Source organism: Lathamus discolor, chromosome 13, assembly GCF_037157495.1.
Source record: "Lathamus discolor isolate bLatDis1 chromosome 13, bLatDis1.hap1, whole genome shotgun sequence".
NCBI classification, from domain to species: Eukaryota; Metazoa; Chordata; class Aves; order Psittaciformes; family Psittacidae; genus Lathamus; species Lathamus discolor.
The window spans coordinates 3,090,274-3,113,091 of record NC_088896.1 but is presented as its reverse complement, the minus strand read 5'-3'; the positions used below and the strand labels follow the sequence as shown (position 1 = coordinate 3,113,091).

Genomic DNA, 22,818 nt, shown 5'->3' with positions numbered 1-22,818 from the left:
GGTTAATTCCACCCCCTTCTGAGGGCTGCGCAGCCCCGACGGGGTCCCAGGCCGGCCCTGGGGGTCCCCGCGGTGGGCTTGGGGGTCGGCAGTGGTGGGGCTGGTGACACTGGGGTGTGAGGCTGGGGGGGCAGGTGAAGGGTACAGGGGGTGACAGCGGCGGGGGCACCGGGGGCACGCGTGTGCGCTGGGGAGGGAGCGGGTGTGAGCTGAGCGCGGGCACCGGGCGGGGGTGATCCCGGGCACAGGGGCAGCGCTTGTCCCCCAGCCCCGCGGCATCCCCGGGGCGGGGCGGGGCGGGGGAGCCCGGCCCTGCCCGGCCCCGCATTGGCGCAGCCCCGGCGCTAGCGCGGAGGCGGTGCCGGGCGCGGCGCAGAGCGGAGGATGCTGCGGGTGCGGGCCGCCGCCGCCGCCAGCCTCGGTGCCGGTGCCGGTGCCGGTGCCGGTGCCGGGCGGGAGGGAGCCCCGCCGCATCCCGCCCGCTGAGCCCGGCCCGGCCATGGGGGCTCTGACCAGCCGGCAAGACGCAGGCGTGGAGGAAGTGGATGTCCCCGCTAATTCCGTCTACAGATACCCCCCGAGATCCGGTGAGACCCGGCGGGGGGGGCCCGGTGCCGCCGCTGGGCTGGGGGGGGAAAGGGGCAGCGAGCGGGGCGGGAGGAGCCGGGCTCGACCTTGCTCCGGTGGGGGATGTCCCTGCACCCCCCGAAGCAAACCCCGACCGCAGGCAGCTGAGGGGCACCCTAAAATTACCCGTGTGGTGCGGTAGGGATGGGGTCACCCCTGGGGTCCCCTCCCTGGGTGCCCCTTTACCAGCCGAACCCGACCCCCAAACTTGGCTGAGTTGATGCTAAATGCGATTAGTGCATTATTATTAACAATAACAACAATTTTGGCCGTTGTCCGCAGCGCGGGGCTGGAGCTGGGTTTGTAGCCGGTTGCTCCAGCGCTGGCTGCTTGGGGAAAACCTGGGTTTAAATTCCCGGGAGGCTGGGTGGGAGGGATTGGAGGGGATCCCTCCTTCCCGGGGCCCTGCCCCACAGCAGCACCCCAGCCTCTGCCCTGGGGCGCCTTCTCCGAGCTCCTCTCCTGCCCGGCCCCGTCTCAAACCTTGCGTGTGACCTTGGAAAATCCGTCCCTCCCCTCCAGGCCTCGGTTTTCCCTGCAAAGGGCCGGGATGAGCCGGTGTTGGATGGGGGGGGTTGTGGTGGGGAGAGGAGATGGAGCCGGGTCCTTTGGGGGGGCAGCGCTTCCCACCTCCAAAAATCCCCGTGTCCCAGGATGCTGACCTGGAGCACCGCGTGTGCGCAGGGATTGCCACAGGAGCCTTGCGGCGCTGGCTATTATAAATAGAGAACTATTTTGGTAGCTAATAGGATAAAGTAAGCCCTTGGCTCGTTAGTGCTGTGATAAATGACTTGCTAATTACAAATAAAGACCTCCTCAGGAAGCATTGCAGCCAGCACAACCCCTGTTCTTGTCCCGAAAGCCTGTGCTTGGCTTGATTTATTACTGTTATTTGAATTGGAAGCAGAAATGGGCTGGCACATCCATGGAGGTGCAGGTTAACCAGGACGCTGCGGGGTGGAGATGGCTGATCCTCAGCAGTGGGGCTCCCCCTGCTCCCCCTTTTCTATGCATTCAAGGCCTTTGTCACCTTGATGCTGGCTGAAGCTGGACCGCCCCATCCTGGGCTCGCTCTCTGCAGGGGCTGTGGCTCTGTGCATTAAGGGGTTTTGTCTTGAGCCCCCTTCTTATTTAGGGGCTCTTGAACTGTCTGGGTGCGGAGGGGTCAGTGCTGTGCAGCTCCAGGGGAACAACTGAACCCAGTTGAGCACTTCCAGACTCATCTCAGCTGCAGAGGACACGGGGCTGATGCTTGGCTCTGGCTGTCAGGGAGAAGCCCGGGCTCTCGGGGTGCTCAGTGGGGCTGGTCCCACCGCTGGGATGAGAGCAGAGCTGGGGGGACGGTCCTGGGGTCCTCAGGGAGAGGTGCCCGGGTGCCCTGCGATGCGCCAGGGCAGGATGGTGACCGCGGGAGATTATGGCTCTTAATCCAAGCGGGGATTTGCCTTCAGCGCTGCCGGCAGCCGAGGGGACGTGCTGGGAGCCGAGCCGGTTCCTCCCTGGCAGCAGCGCTCCTCTTGCCTCGAACGCCGCATGGAAACAGCCGCTGGCTTTGGGAACGTGGCCCTGGGGGGTCCCCCCCTGGGTATTCCCTTCTCTCCCTGCGGGTGCGGCTTTGGCTGCTGGGCTGCAGGCTCGCTCGGAATGGTTGGTGCAGCCCATGGGAATAGGGCAGCTATGCCTTGCCCCAAGCGAGCATCTCCCCTGCATCATCCTGGGGTCCCATCCAGGCTGGGGGCAAATGGGATTAGTTAAACCAGCATTTTGAAGCAAAGGCTGGGATTTACTTCAGTGATTCTGATCTGGTGCTGGTAAAGGCAAGAGCAGAAGGGGGCTGTTTATGGAGCCCGGCTTGGGGCAAGTCCCTGGCTTCCTGCCCCTGTCCCTGGCTGAGGTTGGCACTGGGAGGAGGGAACAGGAGCGGAGCAAGGGGCTTGGCCATGCAGTGACACCCCGGTCCCGGGGTCCCCACGCCGGTGGGTGGCACTGCCATGGCACAGGGAGCAGCTCTGGGGCTGTGATGGGTGAGGGCTGACGCAGCAGAGCCTGGCTGGGGTTTGGCTTCACCTCCAGCTGCCGCTGGCTCTGGCTGCCTGTGTTAGAGTGCAGTTAAATAAGCCTCAATGTGCCAGCTCACCCATGGGGTGCTCCGGGGCAGGAGCACCCAGCGGTGGCTCAGGGGGTGATGCAGGACGCGTGTCACTGGGTGCCAGCGCCGTGGGCACACAGTGCGCACCAGGCTCTGTGCCCAGGGGGTCCTTGTCTCTCTTGGGGCATCCAGGCAAGGCGCACCCCTGGAACTCATGGGGAAAAGGGGCTGACAGCGTCATTGGCAGGGGCTGGTGTCAGATGTGCCCTGTTGCAGGACACACGTGGATTGCCGGGAGCCTCAGGCCAGCTTGGTTTATTGCTTCTTCCCAGCAGCCGCTCTGGTCAGCCCTTCCCGCACGCTCTTTAAGCCTCTGGAGTTTAAGATCTCATTAAAGCCCGGCTTTCCCTTGGCGATGTGACCGTCCTGGATGGGCTTTTCCTTCCCCTGCGGACAGGGGTTGGTTAAGGCTTTACAATTAGCCAATAATAAGGCGGATGTGGCTGGGAAGGTGCCGCTCTCTCCTCTGCCACCCGCTGTGCCCATGGGGCCACTGTCACCCCAGGGCACAGCTTGAGGCGCCTGTTCAATGGTGAAGCTTCTGGAGGACCTTCCCTAGGCTGCCTGCTGCAAGGGGGGAGCTGAAGCCCCCTTGCATGGGGTGCCCGAGGAGCCTGCAGCACCCAGGGGTGCTCCCTGGCAGGGCGATGGGGTGGCAGTGGTGCGTTCCTCACCCGCTCCCATCCTATGGCAGCACCCAGCACCCACAGACCGTGGCTGGAGCCATCTCCGAGAGCCCCCGCTCCATTTTCCAGCTTTCCCCAGGGCTGGAGGAGCTTTCCTGCAGGTTTCAATGCCGTGTCCCCACCTCCTGCTCTCAGCCCCAGGCAGTGCCAGCAGAAGCTGCCGTTGGCCCCGTGGTGCCCCGGCCGTGCCGCTGCTGGCAGCCCTGCAGGCACTTTGCTCGTGGCTTTTCTCTTTCCCCGTGGCCGCGTCCTTCCCTGGGGAGCTGCCTATAAATTATGTACGTGGAAAATGGGACCAGGAAGCAGCAGGCATCAATAATAGATGGTTGATGGTTGCTGCATCCGGGCATCCCTGCGCCGTGGGGTAAAGCTCTACAGCCCCTCTCATCCCTCCTGCCCCCGTGTTACATCCCCACTCCTCCTCCCCTCAGGCTTTCCTTGGGGTTGGCTCCGAAATGCAGGATTAAGGCCTGATCCAGCCCTGGGCAGTTGCTGCATCTGCTGGAAGCCCACTGCAGGCTCTGACTTCAGTCCGCACAAGCAGAGCTGCAGCCCAGGCTTGAGCTCCTTTATCCAGAGCTTTAGCTGTGGGGTGTCCCCGGGGGGCTATGGATGACTCCGTGCTCTTGGGTTTGGGGGTTGTGTAGGCTGGACCCCATCCCCATGGCCAGTGGGATGCAGTGTAGCGCCCATCCTATGCCCATTGCCTCTCCTCACTCCCAGTGCTTCTGCTCTCCCCATCCCTGTTCTCCCCTCCCTTTCCCTTCCTTTTCCCACCTCGAGGACACATCCAGACCCTCGTGCCCCGGTTGGCTCCTGTGGGGCTGCTCCCAGCTCGGGGGACAGGACATGCCAGTGTTTTGGTTCTGTGCTTTACCCCACGAGGGGAGAAGGGTCCCTGGTCATTGCCTGGTGCTCACCAGGGCAATGTGAGCACTTTGCAGGGGGATTTGAGCTTCTGGAGGTTCTACAGCCCCCGCAATCCTCCTTCCTTCAGGTGAGCCCTTCCTAGGGAAGGCTGCGGGCTGAGAACAGACAGAACTCGGTTCAGGTGTGCTCTGCCCAGTGCCGAGGCTCTGGCTGTGGTCACGCTGCCTTGGCTGCACATGAGGTCTGTGATGCTGCGCAGGAGCAGCCCTGCCTGCATGCCTGGTCCATGCTGCTCCTTCCTGGCTCCCCGAGGGCTCCCCGGGCTTTCAGTGCCAGCACCAGAGGTCGATGGTTGAAGGTTGGGGTGACCGTGGGTGGCTCAGGCCAGGCCGGGGCTTGCAGGGATGTCCCGGGCAGGGAAAGGGGCGCAGGGGAAGGACACAGCCCTGGGTACGAGCCTGCTCCCGTTACATCCCTGCATCACCTCTCCCCATCCCGGCTCCATCCTCCCAGACATCAGCCACCGGAGCCCGGGCAGGGTCAGGATCGGGGGGATGCAGGCAGGGAGAGGCAGCCGCGGAGGGGTCGCTTCCCGGCCAGCTCCTCCTTCCCCTCCGCCTGCTTCGTGTCTGCTCAGCCTGAAAGGCTCCAGCGAGGTGCCCCTGGGGACAAAGCCACCTCTGAGCCGTCGCCGCGGGGGCTCCGTGCTGCCCCATTGCCCGGCTGAAGGCCGGTCCTCGCCCTGGGCTCAGGCCGTTTCTGTTTGCTTTCCAGGGAGCTACTTTGCCAACCACTTCATCATGGGCGGCGAGAAGTTCGACTCCACTCATCCCGAGGGATACCTCTTCGGAGAGAACAGCGACCTCAACTTCCTGGGGAACCGGCCCGTGGTGGTGGGCACCGGGGGCACGGGGCTGGGGGGACAGAGACGTGCCCCTTCCCAAAGTGATAGTGACCGTGTGTGTGTGTCATGGTGTGAGGCTGCTGGCTGTCACCTCGCAAGGGCAGAACCGGCCAAGCATGCCTGGGGTGGCCGAAGTGGATTCTCTGATGTCTAATATGTGGGTTGGCTGCTTGCTGCAGCCTGTCCTCCGCTGGGTATTAACCCAAGTCTGCCTGCATCCACTCCACAGCAATGTAATCGTAGAATCCCAGACTGGTGTTGGAAAGGACCTTAAAGCTCCTCCAGCTCCAACCCCTGCCACGGGCAGGGACCCCTTCCACTGGAGCAGCTTGCTCCAAGCCCCTGTGTCCAACCTGGCCTTGAGCACTGCCAGGGATGGGGCAGCCACAGCTTCTCTGGGCACCCTGTGCCATTGTTACTGCTCTGTCTCCTGTTGCAAGGGGTGAACTGGTTTGCGGGTGGTTGGGAATGGGCTGGGTGACTGTGTGGCATCTGCCTGTGGGTGCCGCTTAGTGCGGCTCCGTGCTGTGGGTCATTGGACCTGCACATACTCTTGCAGCCCACAAGGGCTGCTTGCACACACAAACCCACCAGCTTGAACACAGCAGCTGGTGAAAATGATGGTGAAGGGTCAGGGCTCATTTAGCTCCTTTCTTGCTGAGAGCCCCTTTTCTTAGGGGGACTTTTGACAAGGACAGGACAAGTTCAAGGACACTTACTGCTTTTGGCCATGAAATATGATGGCACACCATCTGCTTTCAGCTCTGTTTCTAACAGGGGTCATCCCTCAACCGTAGAGAGCACAAAGCATTGTCAGCTTGGACTCTGATAGTGTTTGTGTGGTGCTGAAGAGGTACCAAAAGGCCCACGGAGATGCTGCGAGGGCTGGAGCAGCTCTGCCCTGGAGCCAGGCTGAGAGAGCTGGGCTGGGGCAGCCTGGAGAAGAGAAGGCTCCTGAAGGGGAGACCTGAGAGCAGCTCCAGTGCCTAAAGGGGCTGCAGGGAACCTGGAGAGGGGCTTGGGACAAGGGCCTGTAGGGACAGGCCAAGGGGAATGGCTTGAACCTGCCCGAGGGGAGACTGAGCTGAGCTCTTAGGCAGAAGCTCTTCCCTGTGAGGGTGCTGAGGCGCTGGCACAGGGTGCCCAGAGAAGCCCTGTGAGTGCTGGGTGGGCAGAGGCAGTGCCGGGCTCTGCATCCTCCGCGCTCCCCCGAGTCAGCGCTCGGGTCCCTCTGCAGCAGCGAGCACTGGGAACCCTCTGGGTTCAGCAGCAGCCTCTGAACTGCCCGGTGAGCAGGGCCTGGGGCAGACACCGGCAGCAGAAGCTGTGGGGAAGGAAAAGGAACAGCTCGGGAGCAGCAGGAAGCGTTAACGCAGCGCTGGCGACTGAACTGCATCGCTCTGGTTCCGTCACCAGCACCCCTGCGCTGCAGAGCTGCCATCAAGGTCCCATCTCCCTGGGGACCGGGGCGGTTTTGGGGCTGGGCTTCCAGCTCAGGCCAGTTTGGGGGGCTCAGGGAGGGCTTGGGGAGGGTCCGTGTTGTTTCTGGTCCAAGCCTGTGTCCAGGCAACGTTGTTTGGGCATCTCCGAGACTTGTCTTGATGCTGCTTGGCTGCGATGCTTTCGTGTCCTGCTGCTGTGCGAGCCCTGGCTGGGCTGGAGGCGTTGGATGTGGCCAGTGCTCTTTGGTGGGGGTTTATTTGGGTGCCTTGGATCTGAGGAACCAGGGAAAATGGTGTCCCGGTGTCCCAAGTCCCCTCTGAGCTGAGCACCGTGGCAGGGCTGCGCACAGCTCCCCGGGGCCGTGCGGGCTCCCTCCTCCAGGGATAATCGGGATTTTCCAGCCGGGAGCAGGTTCCCAAGGCGCTGGGAAGGGCGTCGCAGGTTTGAGCGCCTGCCCCAGCCGGGCCCAGCGCTGCAGGGGCCGAGGAGCAGGGAAGCGCTTGTGGCACCCGCGGGGCTCCGGGGGAGCCGGGCATCCCTGCCCGTGCCAGCCTGCCTGGCTCTGCTCCTGCAGCAACCCAAGGGAGGGCTTGGCGGTGGTTTTCACTGTAGCAGAAGGGGCCTGGGCCCCGCGTTGCTGTAGCTCATGGATGATGTCCTTAAGGGTAACGGGTGCAGTGAGGGGGGTTTCCTGTTGCGTTTCAACTTGATTTAAATTGAGGAGATGCAAAACCTCCTCCAACAGCCCCTTTGTGATGTCAGGTCAGGCTTGCAGCAGCTAGTTCAATAAAACCCCCAGTTCTTCCCCCAAAAGAGCCCACACATGGGTGTGGAGGAGCCCAACGGTGATGTTTCTGCAGCACAAAATTTGCCTGCGGCACTTCCCCATCCTGCCCAGCACCCGGGGCACCCTTTCCTGCATCACCCACCCCTGGGTGCTGTGGTGCAATGGGGCTGGCACCCAGGGCTGCTTTGGGTATGGCTGGGCTGGGAGCAAGAGGTTGGATTGAGCAGAGGATGGTGACATGGCTCAGCTCCAGCCCGAGGCCTTTTCTCACTTGCTCCCTTCCAGCTGCAAGGTGGGATTCTGCAGGTGCACATTAACAGGTTCATTACCACCAGGTTAATGACTGAGCAGGGGCAATCCCAAGGTGCTGTGGGTTCACCTTCAAAGCTTCTGGTGCCATCAGCCGTGCTGGGGCTGGTCCGAGCTTTAACCTGCTTTTCAGTGCCACCGGTGGGACCAGTGCTGTGGGATGGTGGGGCACGGGAGGTGATGCTGGGTGGTGGAGGAGGGATGGGGCAGGCCTGTGCTTGCACTGCCTGGTCCTGCGAGCTGTCTGTCCCGTCCCATCCCATCCCATCCCATCCCATCCCTCTGAGCCGTGGACAGGTCCCCCAGCCCCATCCATCCTGCTCTGCAGGGCTCTGGGCCCGGGCCGGTGATGATGGATCTGGGGATGGGGAAGGTGATGATGGATTTCCCAGGCGAGGGCGCCAGGGCCACGGGAAACAGGCACCTCGCTCCCCGCAGGGGCCATCTGCAGCTGGGGCTTGTCCCCTCAGTGTCAGGGTCCAGTGCATGCTTCACTGCCGGAGCCGCGGGCGGTGCGGGGGAACAAGAGGGCCCAGGCAGCCTGGCGTGGTTCCCATTCCCTCTCCCAAGGCAGCAATTGAGCCCTTTGTCTTGTGAGCATCTGTCAGCCCTGATGGCACCCGATGCCCTCCTGGCACACGGTGACAGCTCACCAAGGAGCCGGGCCCTCATCCCGGCCTCTGTGTCTGCAGTGCGTCTTTGTGCTGTCCGTTCATGGGGCTGGGAGATGGAGAGGAGGGCGATGGGTCCTGCACCCCTTCCCCAGTGCCCTCCTCTGGGTGGCTGCAGTGCCAAGGAGGGGGTGTCCCTGGCTGCCACCAGGTCCCCTGTCCCCAGCAAGCCCTGCAGCCCCTGTGCAGGTGGACAGGAGGGACCAGGCAGGACAAGGTCACCCTGGAGGATGCCAGGACACCTCTGCCTGTGGTGCTGCTGCCTGGTCCTGCCTGGTCACCCCTTTGCCCCCCTGATCCGGGCATGGCAGAGACCCCACCACCCAATTCCCATCCACGCCAGGGACAAACAGGGGCTCTGTGTCTGTTCCTTGGCTGTTCTTGTTCCGGAGCTTCAGCCTCCCCCTTCCCAGCCATATCCAGCAGCTCCACACTGCACCAAGAGCTTAAAACACACCAGCAGCAGCCTGCCTGCCCTGTGCCCGCATCTCCCTCACCCCCCAGCCAAAGGGGACAAGGAACAGCCCCCTTGTGCGTGTCCCAGCAGTGAAACTGCCCCCTGCAAGGGGTTTTGGGCTTGCTCTTTGCAGAGGGATGTCCCTGTCATCACACTGCCAGGGACCCAAGTGCCAGCGGGAGCTGCGGGTCAGCACCCATCAGGCTGTACAGGCCACGCTGGGTCCCTGCTTACTGGTGTTGGGCCGGGGCTGGGGGATCCAGGACAAGGTCCACGGCTGCTGTACCCCGCTGTGTGTCTGCCTTCACCGGTGTCTCTCTCGTCCTAGTTCCCTTACGCTGCTCCACCTCCTCAGGAACCCGTGAAGACCCTCAGGAGCTTGATCAACATCCGCAAGGACACCCTGCGCCTCGTCAAGTGAGTCCCGTGGGGACGACAGGGATGGGCACGGGCACCCCATGAGCCATGGGAGGGCAGGGTCCGGCTGGGTGCTCCAGGGGGTGCTGAGCACAGGGATGCTCGCACTGTGGATGGAGGGGACGAGCTTTTGCTGTCCAAATGCGCCCCATCCGCTCGCAGCTCGGGTGCTGGCGCTGGCTGCCTGTGAGATTAACGGAGCTTAGTGCTGCCTTTGAAGTGCTTTTCGTTCCTCCCCCACCTTCCAAAGGCTTTGCTGCAGGGAGGCTGGGACAGGAGATGTGGGATTGCAGCTGGAATCTGCTGCAGCACTTCCTGGTCTGCAGGCCTGGTTTTGCCCAGAGAAGCTGTGGCTGCCCCATCCCTGGCAGTGCTCAAGGCCAGGTTGGACACAGGGGCTTGGAGCAAGCTGCTCCAGTGGAAGGGGTCCCTGCCCGTGGCAGGGGTTGGAGCTGGAGGAGCTTTAAGGTCCCTTCCAACCCAAACCAGGCTGGGGTTCCACCACCTGGGGCACTCTGGGCCCTCCTGCCGTGCCTCAGTTTCCCTTGGTGGATGGGGAAGCCCCTTTTGGGGCCACTGGTGCCAAGAGGAGCCTTGTCCAGGGGGTCAGGCCTGGGGCACCCTGAGCCATGCCTGGGATGTGCCCATCTCCCGCACCCCCTGTGCCCCCCAGGTGCTCAGAGGAGGTGAAGACCCCGGGGGAGGAAGTCAGCAAAGCCAAGGTGCACTACAACGTGGAGTTCACCTTCGACACGGACGCCCGCGTGGCCATCACCATCTACTACCAGGCCAGCGAGGAGTTCCACAACGGGGTGGCGAGGTGAGGAGCCTGTGTCCCCCCCATGCCCTTGGTGTCCCCCTGGCCAGGGTGCGTGGCTCCTCCTGATGGACACGGGCCCTTTCCTCCCTGGAGCACTCCCCCCCGTCACATTGCTGAGGGCAGAGGGGGGTCCTCCTTCCCTGTCCCATCCTGCCCCTCCTGGTCCCCACCAGCTTGGCTGCAGAGTCCCCTCCTGCCTCGTGTTGGCTCCTCTGGGGTTATTTTAACCCTTCTTGGGACTTAGCCCCAAAGGCATCCACAGGGGATGGGATGTGAGCCCCCTCCTTCCCATCTTCCCAGCATCCCCGTGCTCCGGGGACCCTGACTCTGTCCTCTCTCCACGGCACAGTTACATCCCCCGGGACTCGAGCCTGCAGTCCGAGACGGTGCACTACAAGCGGGGGGTGTGCCAGCAGTTCTGTGTCCCCTCCCACACCATCGACCCCTCCGAGTGGAGTGAGGACGAGGTGGGTCCCACCGGCGGCATCACCCGTGGGGTCCGGGGGTGGTTGTGGATGCGGGGTGAAGCCTCCATCCCTGCTCCATCTCACCCAGCCTCTCCTCCTGTCTCCCTCCAGCTGGGCTTCGACCTGGACCGGGAGGTGTACCCCATGGTGGTGCAGGCGGTGGTGGATGAAGGAGAAGGTGAGGATGGGGTTGGCTTGCCCGGTGGCTGGCTTTGGGATGCCAACCCAGGGCAGAGCCTCCTGCTTGTTCTTGATGCTGCCGTGGCTCTGCCCATCCCCTAAGCCCTGCGCATCCCTCTGTGTCTTGCAGAGCACAGCGGGCACTGCCACGTGCTGCTGGCCACCTTCGAGAAGGTAAGTGCCACGCTGGGACCATCCTCATCCTCCTGCCCTCTCACCCAGTGGGCGCAAGAGCCCAGGGGAGCCTGCAGGGCTCAGGATGGTGCTGCTGGGATGGGGCTGCTTTGGGGCTGCCCCTGAAATTCCGGGACTAGCCCTTAATTTTCAGCATCACTTTTGAGGTGTTCGGTCTCCCCCCCACCTTCCTTGCTCCAGCAAGTCTCCAGCCTTGGATGTGAAATCCCACAGCTTCCTGGTCCCGGGTGTCAGGAAACTGCTGCAGAAGGGGCTGGTTGGGAGCGGGGACAGCGCCAGGGTGGGTGCGAAGGGGTCCCTGGGTGCTGAGCCTCGGTGCCACCCGTGTGCTCTCCTCCCTCCAGCACAGCGATGGCACCTTCTGCGTGAAGCCCCTCAAGCAGAAGCAAGTGGTGAGTGTCCGGGTGCCCCAGGGTGGTGGCAGCTCCTGCCCTGCGCACCCCAGGGTGGCGAGGGCCTTTGAAGGGCAGCAACCCCAGTGTGGGCAGCGGCTGCCCCTGCCCTGCTCCTGCCTCCCGGGAGCTTTTCCAGTGTAATCCTGAGTGCATTGATGCAAATGGACGGAGGAGGGAGCTGGGAGGGCCTTGCCTCTGCCCCTCACCCCTTCCCCACGGGCTTGCAGGTGGATGGTGTGAGCTACCTCCTGCAGGAGATCTATGGCATTGAGAACAAGTACAACACACAGGACTGCAAGGTATGTGCCTGCATCCCACATCCCGCATCCCTTGGGCCTTCCCTTAGCCCCTGTTCCCTTCCCCTAGCATAGGTACAGCCATTAAAACATGTCTGGGGCAAGAGTTTGTGCATGTGTCTGGGAACACTTTGTGACAGCATCGAAGCTGCTGGGGGCAGAAAGCTACGGGATGGAGCCTTTTTACCCCCTTCCTTTTTGCCCCCTTCCTCTCCCCCATCCATTGTGGTTCCTTGGGAGGGTGGTGGCTGGGTCTTACTGGTTTAGGAGGGGACAGTGAGGCTCAAAGCATAGGATGTGCCTCCCGCTCTGCTTTATGTATATAAAAGATGGGGTGAAGGTTGCATCCCGCTGTGGGTACCTGATGCCTCCAGCTCCAGGAAGGGAGGGACAAGGTCCCAGGGCTGGGTATCGAGAGCAGGGACCCAGGCAGGGAGCCCCCAGGGCACCCACGCTTGTGCCGATGGGCTGGGGAGCAGGAGCTCGAGCTGGTCCCGTGTGTGCCATGGGCAGGTGGCCGAGGACGAGGTGAGCGACAACAGCGCCGAGTGCGTGGTGTGCCTGTCGGACGTGCGGGACACGCTCATCCTGCCCTGCCGCCACCTCTGCCTCTGCAACACGTGCGCTGACACCCTGCGCTACCAGGCCAACAACTGCCCCATCTGCAGGCTGCGTAAGCACGGGGGAAGGGGCCGGAACGTCTGGGAATGGGCTGGCAGCACTGGGATTTCCCTGGCATCTCCCATGCTGGGGTTCTGGGTCAGCCTGCGCGCAGCGGTGCTGTGCAGTGCAGGGGGGCCCCTCCTGGGAAACGGGTGCTCTTCTGGGAGGTCTCTCATTCAGCACCCGGTTTTCCCCCTACCTCTCGTCCCCGCTGCCGCAGCTTTCCGAGCCTTGCTTCAAATCCGAGCCATGAGGAAGAAGCTGGGGCCCCTCTCGCCCACCGGCTTCAACCCCGTCATCTCCTCGCAGACCTCTGACTCTGAGGAGCACTCGGTCAGTGCCCGCGGGGCAGGTTTGGCATATATGAGCTCCCCGGGGCCGGGGTTTAGGTATTTAATGCAATTGATGTTGCCACAGACTGCAGGTAGACAGCAAAAACAGGGCTTTAGCTCGGGTGGGAGGGCCATGGTTTGGGGCTTCCATTCGTGCAGGGAGTTTGTCTGTTCCCCGGGGCTTAGCTTCTCCCTGGAGTATCCTGATCCCAGCCTGGAGAAGAGAAGCTGCATGGAGACCTCAGAGCAGCTTCCAGTGTCTGAAGGGGGCTACAAGGATGCTGGAGAGGGACTCTTCATCAGGGGCTGGAGTGATGGGACAAGGGGTGATGGGTTCAGACTGAAACAGGGGAAGTTCAGCTTAGATAAGGCAGAAGCTCTTCCCTGTGAGGGTGCTGAGGCGCTGGCACAGGGTGCCCAGAGAAGCTGTGGCTGCCCCATCCCTGGCAGTGCTCAAGGCCAGGTTGGACACAGGGGCTTGGAGCAAGCTGCTCCAGTGGAAGGGGTCCCTGCCCGTGGCAGGGGTTGGGGCTGGAGGAGCTTTAAGGTCCCTTCAGCCCAACCCCTCTGTGACTCCCTGGTCTCTCCGCAGTCCTCAGAGCACATCCCCCCGGGCTATGAGGTTGTGTCCCTGCTGGAGGCTCTCAATGGGCCCCTGATGCCATCCCCGGTGCCCCTGCGCAGGCTGGGGGAGCCCCCGGGCGCGGGGCCCCTGCCCTGCTATGATGGGTCCCTGCCCCCCCTGCGGGCTCTGTCACCCCTCGAGCGCGTCCCCGACTGCGGCCCCCCGGGGCTCAAGGTGAAGAGGAGCATCTCCAAGTGAGTGCCGGGGCCAGGCGGGCGCAGGGGTCTGGGGCTGTGGCAGGAGTGAAGCCGTTTGCTTTGCCCCCTCCGGGCAGGTCCATCTCGCAGAACTCCTCCATCCTGCCCGAGGAGGAGGATGAGAAGTCGTGCACCGAGTCGGAGCTGAGGGTCTCCAGGAGGAGATCCCCTGCCCGGTGCCAGGAGGTGAGCGCTCCGGGGCCGTGGTGATGACCCAAGGCACTGGGAGGGTGGCAAGTTTGGGGAGGTTTGGGAGCTGCCTGGGGTTTGTCCCTCCTGGCTCTTCCTGCACCCATGAGGATGCCTGGGGGAGATGGATCCATCCCTGCTCAGTGTCCCCCATCCCACCCTCCCCATGGGTTCTTCTTCCAGGAGTGTGGTGTGACGCCGGAGAGTGAAAACTTCACCCTGTCATCATCAGGAGCCATCGACCAGTCCTCGTGCACCGGGACACCCCTCTCCTCCACCATCTCGTCCCCAGAAGGTAGGGCACCATGGCAAGGCAGCAGAGAGGTATCGAAATGTGGTTTGGGTTTGCATGGCCCCTTCCTACCTCTGCTTCGTCACCCATAGACCTGGAGATGGGGACATAGGGGCACTGATCACCCTTGCTTCATTACCAGAGACCCAGAGGGATGCGAGTCCCATGACCTATGCTGGCAGCTTTCCACCCATCACACCTCCATGGCTCCTTCCTCCTCCTCATTAGCCCCATTGTGATTACCTGGTGCCGACCACTTGCACGGGGGGGCTGGGGGGGTCCAGTGGCCCCGCTCAGCCCCTGCGCTCCCACAGAGCCCGTCAGCAGCAGCCTGGCCCAGTCCGTCATGTCCATGGCCTCCTCCCAGAGCCAGCACTCGCAGCTCAGCACCGACACCGTGTCCTCCATGTCCGGCTCCTACATCACTCCCGGTACGGAGGAGGAAGAGGAGGAGGAAGGGGAAATGCTCCCCTCGCCTGCAGGTGCCAGCGCCACAGCCTCTGATGGAGAGGTAGGGGCTGGGGGGGTTTGGTGGTGCCCATCACCCCCAGGCTCAAGAGCTTCCCCAAACCCAGCAGCGCCACACTCTTGGTTGGTTTTTCCTTTCCATCTTTCCCACCTTCTGCCCACAGTCGACGCCTGTGGAGTCCCCGGATATCAACTTCGTCAGCATCTCAGCCGAGGAGCGCGATGCCGAGGTAACCACAACTGCCTGGTGAGGGGCTGGCACCAGCATGGCAGGGGGGCACCGGGATCTGGGTGCCCCACAGAGCGGAAAGCTGGGCACTGGGCTAGCAAAGGGGCTGCTGGAGCATCCGTGTCCCTGCAGGGCTGCCCTGGCAATGGATGGGGCAGCGGGGTTGTCCCCTACCCGGGAGCATCTCCCTGCTCCTTGGATATCCCCAGGAACAGGGGCGTCATTCCCCTAAAGGGACACAGTGGTGGGACACTATGGGGTTGCTGATGCTCACTGCCTCTCGCAGGGCAACGACGTGCTGGAGGATGAGGACGCGTCTCCCACACAGGAAGATGGTAAAAGGCCCCGGGTCACTGTTGTCCCCTCACTGTCTGTTGGCTGTCACCGGTGGGCAGCCCAGCGAGGGGCAGACGCTGGCTGTGCCCAGCTCCCCTGCCTGCCCCCTGCCACCCATGGGTGACTCCATGGGCACTGGGGCTGGGAAAGCATCCCAGTGGGGTCACCCATGGGTGGGTTGAACACCAGTGGTGTGGGCAATCCAGGCAGCCGCGGGGGCGCTGGTGAGCACAGTGTGGGGTGTGCAGCAGGTGATGGTTGGCATGCAGCATCCAATGGTGTTTCCATTGGGAAAGAGGCTCCTCTGTGATTTTCCCTTGCTAGGACAGTCTTTCCTTGCACCTCTGAAAGTCTCCCCCCTTAGAGGTCCTGGTCTGGGCTGGTTCCCATAGGAAGGGGCTGCAAAACTTTTCCCTTTGGGATGCTTTCCTGACTTCTTTTATGGCCTGTCCTCAATGTGCTTTCACAAGGCAACACACGTGCACTGAGGGCTCCTCTCACCTCCTTCCTTGTGCTCAAATAAGCCAAGGAAAGACGTGGTCGCTCCTTTGCCGTCGGCCACCAGCCACCTTGGATTTCTGTTGGGCTATAGGGAGGCCCCCAGCGTGCCCTATCCCACGTTTGCAAGCCTCTGGTTAGCAAAAATGTGCCAAAGCAGTTCCCCCATCCAACCTGGACACTCAGCTGAGCTGGAAAGCAGGAACACCCATCCCCAAAACCGGGCCTCTGCCCTCGAGGAGGCTCTTGCTGATGGGGAGACTTGTATATGACAACTGGGAGCACCCAGGGGCTGTGGTGGACATCCATGGGCATCCCAACAACTCCGGGAGCAGGATGGCCTCTCTCCTTCGGGCATGGTCCTGCGCCTGTTGCAATGGGAACATCCCTCCTGAGGTTTAGCGCCTGCATCTGATGGATGCAGGTCAGAACCCCGGGGAGAGCTCTTGCAGAGGTGATGCTCAGAAGCAGAGTTATCCCCCACGGCCTCCATCCCCCTGCAAAGCTTGGCTACAGCTTCTTCTGCCCCACGCATCCGGTTGCTGCCTCCACCCGGCATCCCTGCGGCTCCCACACGCGCTGATGGTGCCGGCGAGGCTCCGGCGGGAGGTGACGGTGACACCGTGACCCGGCTCTATTGACCGGGGACCACCCGGCTGGGCCAGGGGGAGGTTTGGTGAGCCCCGGGTTCAGGTGTGCCCATCACCGCATCGTTGCTGTTTCGCTGCCCTGCGATGTGGCCGGCGCAAGGAAAGGAGCAGCTGGGGCCGTTATTGTCCGCTCTTCACCCGCTCCCGGCTGGAGGCACCGTTTTAATCTCGTTTTCTTTGGAAAGAGGGTGGGAAAGGGACAGGAAAAGAGCCCGAAATCCCAGCCCCCGCTGCTGAGAAGGCCCCCGCGGCGTTAACTGCCTTAACTCCCTTCCAGGCCCGAGGACAGGCGCTTTCCTCGGTCTGAGCTGTGACAATAACAATGACTTGGGCATCGCACACGTGAAAGCGCTGGACAATAAACTGTGCTCTGAGGCCTGCTTACCTGGTGAGTGGCCGTCTGCTGAACATGAACTTGGGGCGGGGGGGACAGTCCCACTCCTCCCTGCATCACCCCAGCCCTTGGCATCCACCCCTCCTCTCCTCCTGCCATCCCCATCATCCCCACCGCCATCCTCATCATCCCCACCTGCACCCCCCTCAGGCTGTCCTCACTGCACCAGGCATGCCATGACCCAGCTGTAGGTCAGCGTGCTCTGTCCCCACTGGGATGTCCCCAGGGCGTTGCAGGCTGGGATGCTCTGTCCCTTGGCCAGGGCACTGCTGGTACCCCAGCCCTCCCTGTGACAGCATTTGTGTGGCACAACTGCGGCCTGGTCCAGACCTATGTTGGGCACAGCAGTATTTTGGGTTGGGATGTGACCCACAGCCAGTCCAGCCTTAAAACCTGCCTCCCCTCCTCTTCTTCCAGGGGAGATGGGGGATGTCATGTTGGGCTGCCCTGCAGAACCCCCATGTTCATCCCTCTTTCCCATTTCTCCATGCTTTCCTTTCCACCCTCCTTCCGTTTCCTCCCACCCTCTCTCCATCCCTCTTTCCTTTCCCTCCTCTGTATGGAAGTTCATGTTCGCTCTGTGCCAACACGGTTTTCCCAACCCATGCTTGTCCCCCCCCTGCCCAGAGCTGCCCAGAGGTGACAAATGTATTGGTGACCCCACTCCTCGTGTGGCCCGGGGGCTGCTCAGTGCTGCAGGATCCTCTGTGCCCGCCTGTGTGTCTGGAGGAAACACGGGGCACAAAGCCCAGGTGAAGCCCTCTGAGGGGCCAGGTCTCCATCAATACATTTGTGGACAAGCTCAAAGCAACTCTGCCCCCGCCTTGCCCCTGTGCCTAAATCTGTGGCAGGTCCCAGACCCGCAGCGGGTGCTGGGGAGCTGAAGGGGGGGTGTGAAACCCCTAGGAGGGAGGGGAAATCCTTTCTTTCCCCCTTCTCCTCTGGGAAAGCTCCCTTTCCTGCTGCTTCACCTGTTCCTGGTGGCTTCTGCGCTGGAGAAACATGGCTGAGGCTCCTGGGGAGGAACAGGCGCCTGCCACAAATGCTCTGTGTCCCCTCCATCACCCTCTGGCAGCCACTGGCTGAGCCCCACCGGTCTGGGGGGGTCCCAGCAGCACCCCTACCTTTGCTGGGGGTCCCAGCAAAACATCCCCCAGCTCCGGCACCGGCCAAAGCCATCCCTGACCGCGTCCCCCTCACTTATACGAGGGGGAGGATGAGGAAGGGGCAGCTTCGCAGCCCTGGCATGGGTCTGTCTTGCTCTGCTGTGAGGACTGCAATGGCCTTGTCCCCCGGCTGGGCTGGGGCGCAGGATGTGGCCCCTGGGCCGAGCCCGGCCAAGGATGTCCTCTCCATCCTTTGGCCACCACGCGTGCGCTGCTTGGAGCCCTCGGCAGGGATGGGGAAGCATGAGAGGGATAAGCGGGAGCTGAGCAGAGCGGGGGCTTTGGGGCTGCCCGTGGTCACTGGGGGCCGGAGGGAATAACCCCGGGGTGTGAGCTCTGCGCTAGGGTGCTTGGAGCTGGATTCCCACTGGAAGAGCTCACGGGGCCGGAGCGGCGGAGGGGAGCAGCCGCCCGGGGCTGAGCTGGTGGTTTCCTGGTTGCCATCAGTGTTGGGTTTGTCCCTTAAACTCAGGGCAGCTCCCTCCTTCCCCTGCCCCTCTGCTCCTCCTGCCCCGGGGCATTCGGCCTCCCGCTGTGCTGGAGCTCCTGTGGGGCCCAGTTGGATGCTGGTGGTGCTGGTTCGCAGTCGCAGGGCTGGTTTGCATGCACTGAAAAAGTCCTTTTTGGCAGAGGTTTCTTGCAGGTCTGGATGTGACCACATCCCTGGGGCCAGCAAGAACAGGGGGAACTTTTACTTTGGGGCCAGGCACTGGTTTCTTGGAAGCTTAAAAGAAAATCACCTTGAGCAGAGATGATGATATCATTATTGTTATTTGTTCCTCCCTCAGTTTCTCTTGTGGGGTTAGACCTAGTGAGACCCATGGGCTGGGTTTTGCTCTCTCTATAATGGATGAAGGTGCAGGATGGGGTTCCTCAAAGCTCTTGTGAAGTCTCTGCAGCTTTCAGGCTGGTGGGAGAGGGCTTTGGGAGGAGTGGAAAGGCCACATCCTGGGATCTGGGGACACAAGGTTTAAATCAAACCCGCAGACCTGTGTCCCTGTGGATCCTGCAGAGCCCTGGGGTGAGCAGCAGGTTGCATGGGCTGTCCCCATGGCTCAGAGCATCCTCTGGCCGTGGTCATGGCCTTGGCCAGATCCTGCTTCCCAATCCTGCTCCTCGGCAGCCACCCAAGGGTGCGCTGAGCTGAGCTGGGTCTGCTCCAGGGCACTGCAGTGACCGATGCAGCGTCAAGCTCTTAATGGGATTTTGGGGGTCGTGTGTTCTGTGTGGTCCTGTTTAACAACCCCTTCCCTCTGGGATCTGCAGGCTTAACATGCCTTGCTCTCCAGCCTGAGCTCGCCATGGAAAGCTGCCCCCTCCCATACATCAGCAGGCAGCAGGGCTTTGTTGCTCCCTCTTTGGGAAAGCCTCAGCACTTGTCCTTGGCCTTGGGGGGCCCTCACATGACCCCCCTCAACTCAGAGCTGCCCCGAGCCTTGGGCACAGGGCTTTCACCTCACTGGTGGGAGCAGCCGCTCTGCTTTAGGCGTGCGTCCCCTTCCTAAGGGCACCACGTAGCCTCTGGGACACAAGGCATGGGCAGGCAGGTCCCCAGCTCTGCCCATCGGCCTGCCCTGGCTGGAGGGTGCTGCCTGCACCAGGAGCCTGCAGCCCAACATGGGGCATGTGAGGACCCAGCTTCCCTGTGCCACGAGCATGTTCCCCCCTCGGTTCTCCTTGGCACAAGCCCACGCATGACGACCCCCTTGCCCCATCGGTGGCTCCCTGTCCTCATCCCAGACCTGTTCCCGGGCAGCGAGCCCCGCATTCCCCCCAGTCACTCCGGTTGCTCGCTCGTGTGCATGTCCCCCCGTGCCACTCTGCTCCCACCTTCACCATGTGCCTTCTGGTCTCTCCTGCCACGCAGCCGCCGTGCCGGACTCCTGCCCCATTAACATTGAGGAATAGGTATGAGACACCCAGAGCCTGCGCCCACCTCGTGCCCGGTCACCCGGGGGGTTGGTGCCCCCGGCAGTCCCCTCGCTGGGTCACATCCCAGCCTACCCCATGGGGCGTCTGTAAGTGCCCTCTTACTGGGCATGGGGGGGGGGGGCAGAGGCAGCCCCCTTCCATTTGGGTTATTAAAACCCAGCCATAGTGCACTGTGCTTCCCATTTGCCCCTCGGCATTCCTGCGAAATCAGAGGTTTAAGGGGCTCCCCCGGTTTGGAGAGGTAAGTGCAGGCACCTGCTAGCCCTCACTGCAGCTGAAGCCCAACATGGGGGGGCTGGGGAGGTGGGTGTCACTTGGGGAGACTGTATTGCATCCCATGGGAAGATGCCCAATGGTGCTGTGGCTTTGGCAGCCCCTAACCCCCTGTTTTCTCGCCCCAGGCCCAGAGGCAGCCAACAACAACGTGCGGCTGCAGCAGGCACCCCGGCCCCGCTGCCCCCCCGGCCCCCAGGACCTGGAGCAGGCAGCGGCCACCCCTGTGTGAGGGCTCAGCCTCAGCAGGGGCACATGCACCCCCCGTGCACGCAGAGGGGTCCGGGCACCGCAGGCACCGCCACCTCCCTCCCCTGGCTGTGGCGGGACTGCTTTCCCAAAGAGAAGATGGTAACGTGGGCTTTTCCTGCCCGGCCCCGCTGTGCAGAGGGGGGCCGGGATCCACAGCACTTCAGAGCCCCTCCATCGGCACCTTCCCATCCTCCAGCCCGGATGGGGACGGGCTGGGGTCCCCTCCTGCCCCTGGCCATCTCACACCCATCCCCAGGCCTCTCTCCTCCAGTGCACAGAGCGCCTGGGATGGGGTCACCCCACAAAGGGTGTCCTGGGATGTTGGCAGAGGTGGACGATGCCCAGGGGTGCAGGTTAAGGATGAATGTTGGCATCGGCATCCTCAGTACACAAGCCAGTGACCTTCATGGGGGGCTGGCACACCCCCAGGTTCGCTGACCCCATGCTGTGGGACTGTCCCCATTAGTGCACTGGTGGTGATGGTGCCCCTGGAGCTCCCCGTCCCTCTGCTCTCCACCCTGGGCAGCACGTGGGCTCTAGGGCCTGGCCCAAGAGGTTGCTTTTCCCCAGGGGATGGAGCGGGGTGGCCAGGGGACCTGGGACACCCCCCCCCCACCCCTCACCCTGGTCACCAGCCCCAGGGACATGGCCGGTTTAACCTCACTGTCTTCCACCCACTGGGGGCGCGGGGCTGGGGCTGTGCCCTCTCTCTGGAACAAGTGCCAAAAGTGTCACCCCCTGGCCTGCCCTCTCCATCGCACTTTGTAGCAGGGGCTGGATGAGGGTGTGGGAGCTGCTTCCCCATCCCTCCATCCCCACTCCTCCAGCCCCATCCCTCTGGCCAGCGCTGGCCTCACAGCATAAGTGGGTTTTGCTCCAGGAGACAGGAACACAGGGACAGCAGTGGGGTAGGGATGCAGCCACAGAGCTTGGGGACCTGACCGGGCCATTGGCAGAGGCCAGGCTCTGCTCCAGAAAGCACCAGGAACAGGCAGAAGGCACCCTGAGGAGCATCAGACCCAACATCCCAATCCAGCAAGCTCTGGAGCTGTCTGAGTGAGCCCAGGGTGGGAGGTTGAGCTCCCCTTTTTCCCCACCTGGTTTTCTAAGGCAGATGACAGCAAAGGCCACCTCCTCTTTGCAGAAGGAAGCTGCATTTCAGAGCTCCCTTAGGAGAGAGGTGTTCATCCAGTGAAAGCAACATCCCCCAGCACACAGGGAGCAGGTCCCCACCATTGTCCCCACAGTGGAGCACAGGCTGTGCTGATGACTGTTGCTGTTAAAGGGGGATAAAGCCCTTCTGGGGGCTGGGAGGTGTTTGCTGCTCACTTCATGTCCCTCACTTCATAGTGTGGGTCCTGCTGGAGGTGGGGTCAGTGCTGGCCACCCTCCTCTGCTCTGGCACCCCACCGTGACTCCTGTAAGCTCAGCAGCTCCCAGATTCCTCCCTGGAAACTCAGGGCTGGGTGCTTGATGGGGGGTGACATCTCCATCTGTGGGATGGGAGCTGCTGCCACTGGGGAGCTGTGGTGGGGAAGAGCCCTGCAGGTATTTGGGGACATGGTGTGTGGCCCATGGGGACACACTGCCCAGTGCCATGGTGGGGCAACCCATGGGGTTTGGGAGTGCTGGCCCCAGGAGCCAGCAGCACCACACTGGGCACAGAGAGAGCTTTAGGGGTTCACTGTCACGCTGAGCTGAGAGGACTAAGGGGGCTGTGGGAGGCTGGCTCTTCCCTAACCCCCAGCATGGAAAAACCAGGATGATGCTCCAGGGGTGGCTCAGCTACCAAAGCCTTGTGGTTCAAAGGGGACCAGAAGAGCTCTCCAGGCCTGGCATCATGGTGTAGGGCTGTGGCAGTGTTTGTGGCTGCTGGCAGGTCAGGTCCTTGCTCAGGGTGTCCCTGGAGGTGTCCTGGAGGGTTTTCTGGCTGTTCTGAGCTGTGTGTCCCCAAGTTAGCTCCCAGGGTGGCTGTCCCATGTCCCATCCCACAGCTGGTGGCATGCGCATGGTGATGGAGAGAAGCCAGGATGAGCGAGCAAAGAAATGAACATCCTCCATTGGTGGCACAGGAGAGATGGGATTTGGGTGCAGGTGACACCAGTGCTGTCCTCAAGCCACCCGGAAGGGACAAGGGACAGGCAGGAGCTGCTGGTGAAAGGCAATAGCCCCTTGTTCCAGTGATCCAGCTGTCAGGGATTTAGGGAAAGAAACCAGATTGCTGCTTCTGAACTCTGCTTTGAGCATGTTTTGGATTTTCGGAGTATGTTTAATAAAGGGCATCTTATGACAACAAAGCATCCAGAGTCCTTCCGTGGTGACAAGGTGAGAGCAGCTGGAGACCTGGTGGGGGAAAACACTTTTTGGGTGGGAGCACCCACCCAGGAACCTCCCCAGAATCAGCCCAGCTGCTTCAAATCTCCTAAAACGCTTCCAACAAGGTCCCTTCCAGCCCAAACCCTGCCTTCTCCAAGCACTGTTAGGATGGAGAAGGTGCAAATGCAAAACCTCTGCAGGAAGGGTCTGGGCTGGGGTGTGGATGGGCAGGCAGATGGTCCCTGGCACTGCTGGGATGGATGAGAACACCCAGAGGAGACTTTTCCTGGAGAAGAAGAGCTGGGTCCTCCTGCAGGAGAAACCCCCCCCAGT

General features: G+C 62.3%; 1 protein-coding gene across 5 annotated transcripts; it reads left to right on the top strand.

Moving 5' to 3' along the window:
• Positions 1–406: 406 nt before the first annotated feature.
• On the top strand, positions 407–22,460 carry RNF157 (ring finger protein 157). 5 transcript variants are annotated; one of them, XM_065693467.1, is made up of 20 exons: positions 407–587; positions 5,107–5,225; positions 9,232–9,320; positions 9,994–10,140; positions 10,490–10,607; positions 10,719–10,785; positions 10,918–10,961; positions 11,327–11,374; positions 11,605–11,676; positions 12,187–12,346; positions 12,557–12,669; positions 13,261–13,487; positions 13,568–13,676; positions 13,863–13,974; positions 14,286–14,482; positions 14,604–14,669; positions 14,955–15,003; positions 16,430–16,540; positions 19,580–19,620; positions 20,046–20,079. In XM_065693467.1, exons 1-19 carry the CDS (start codon positions 500–502, stop codon positions 19,618–19,620), a joined length of 1,977 nt encoding a protein of 658 aa, XP_065549539.1. In that variant the 5' UTR covers positions 407–499; the 3' UTR covers positions 20,046–20,079. The 5 variants fall into 5 exon arrangements, with proteins under 5 accessions (XP_065549539.1, XP_065549538.1, XP_065549535.1 ...); XM_065693466.1 differs by lacking the exon at positions 19,580–19,620 and having other exon boundaries at positions 20,046–22,460; XM_065693463.1 differs by having other exon boundaries at positions 9,259–9,320; positions 17,174–20,133.
• Positions 22,461–22,818: the final 358 nt, after the last annotated feature.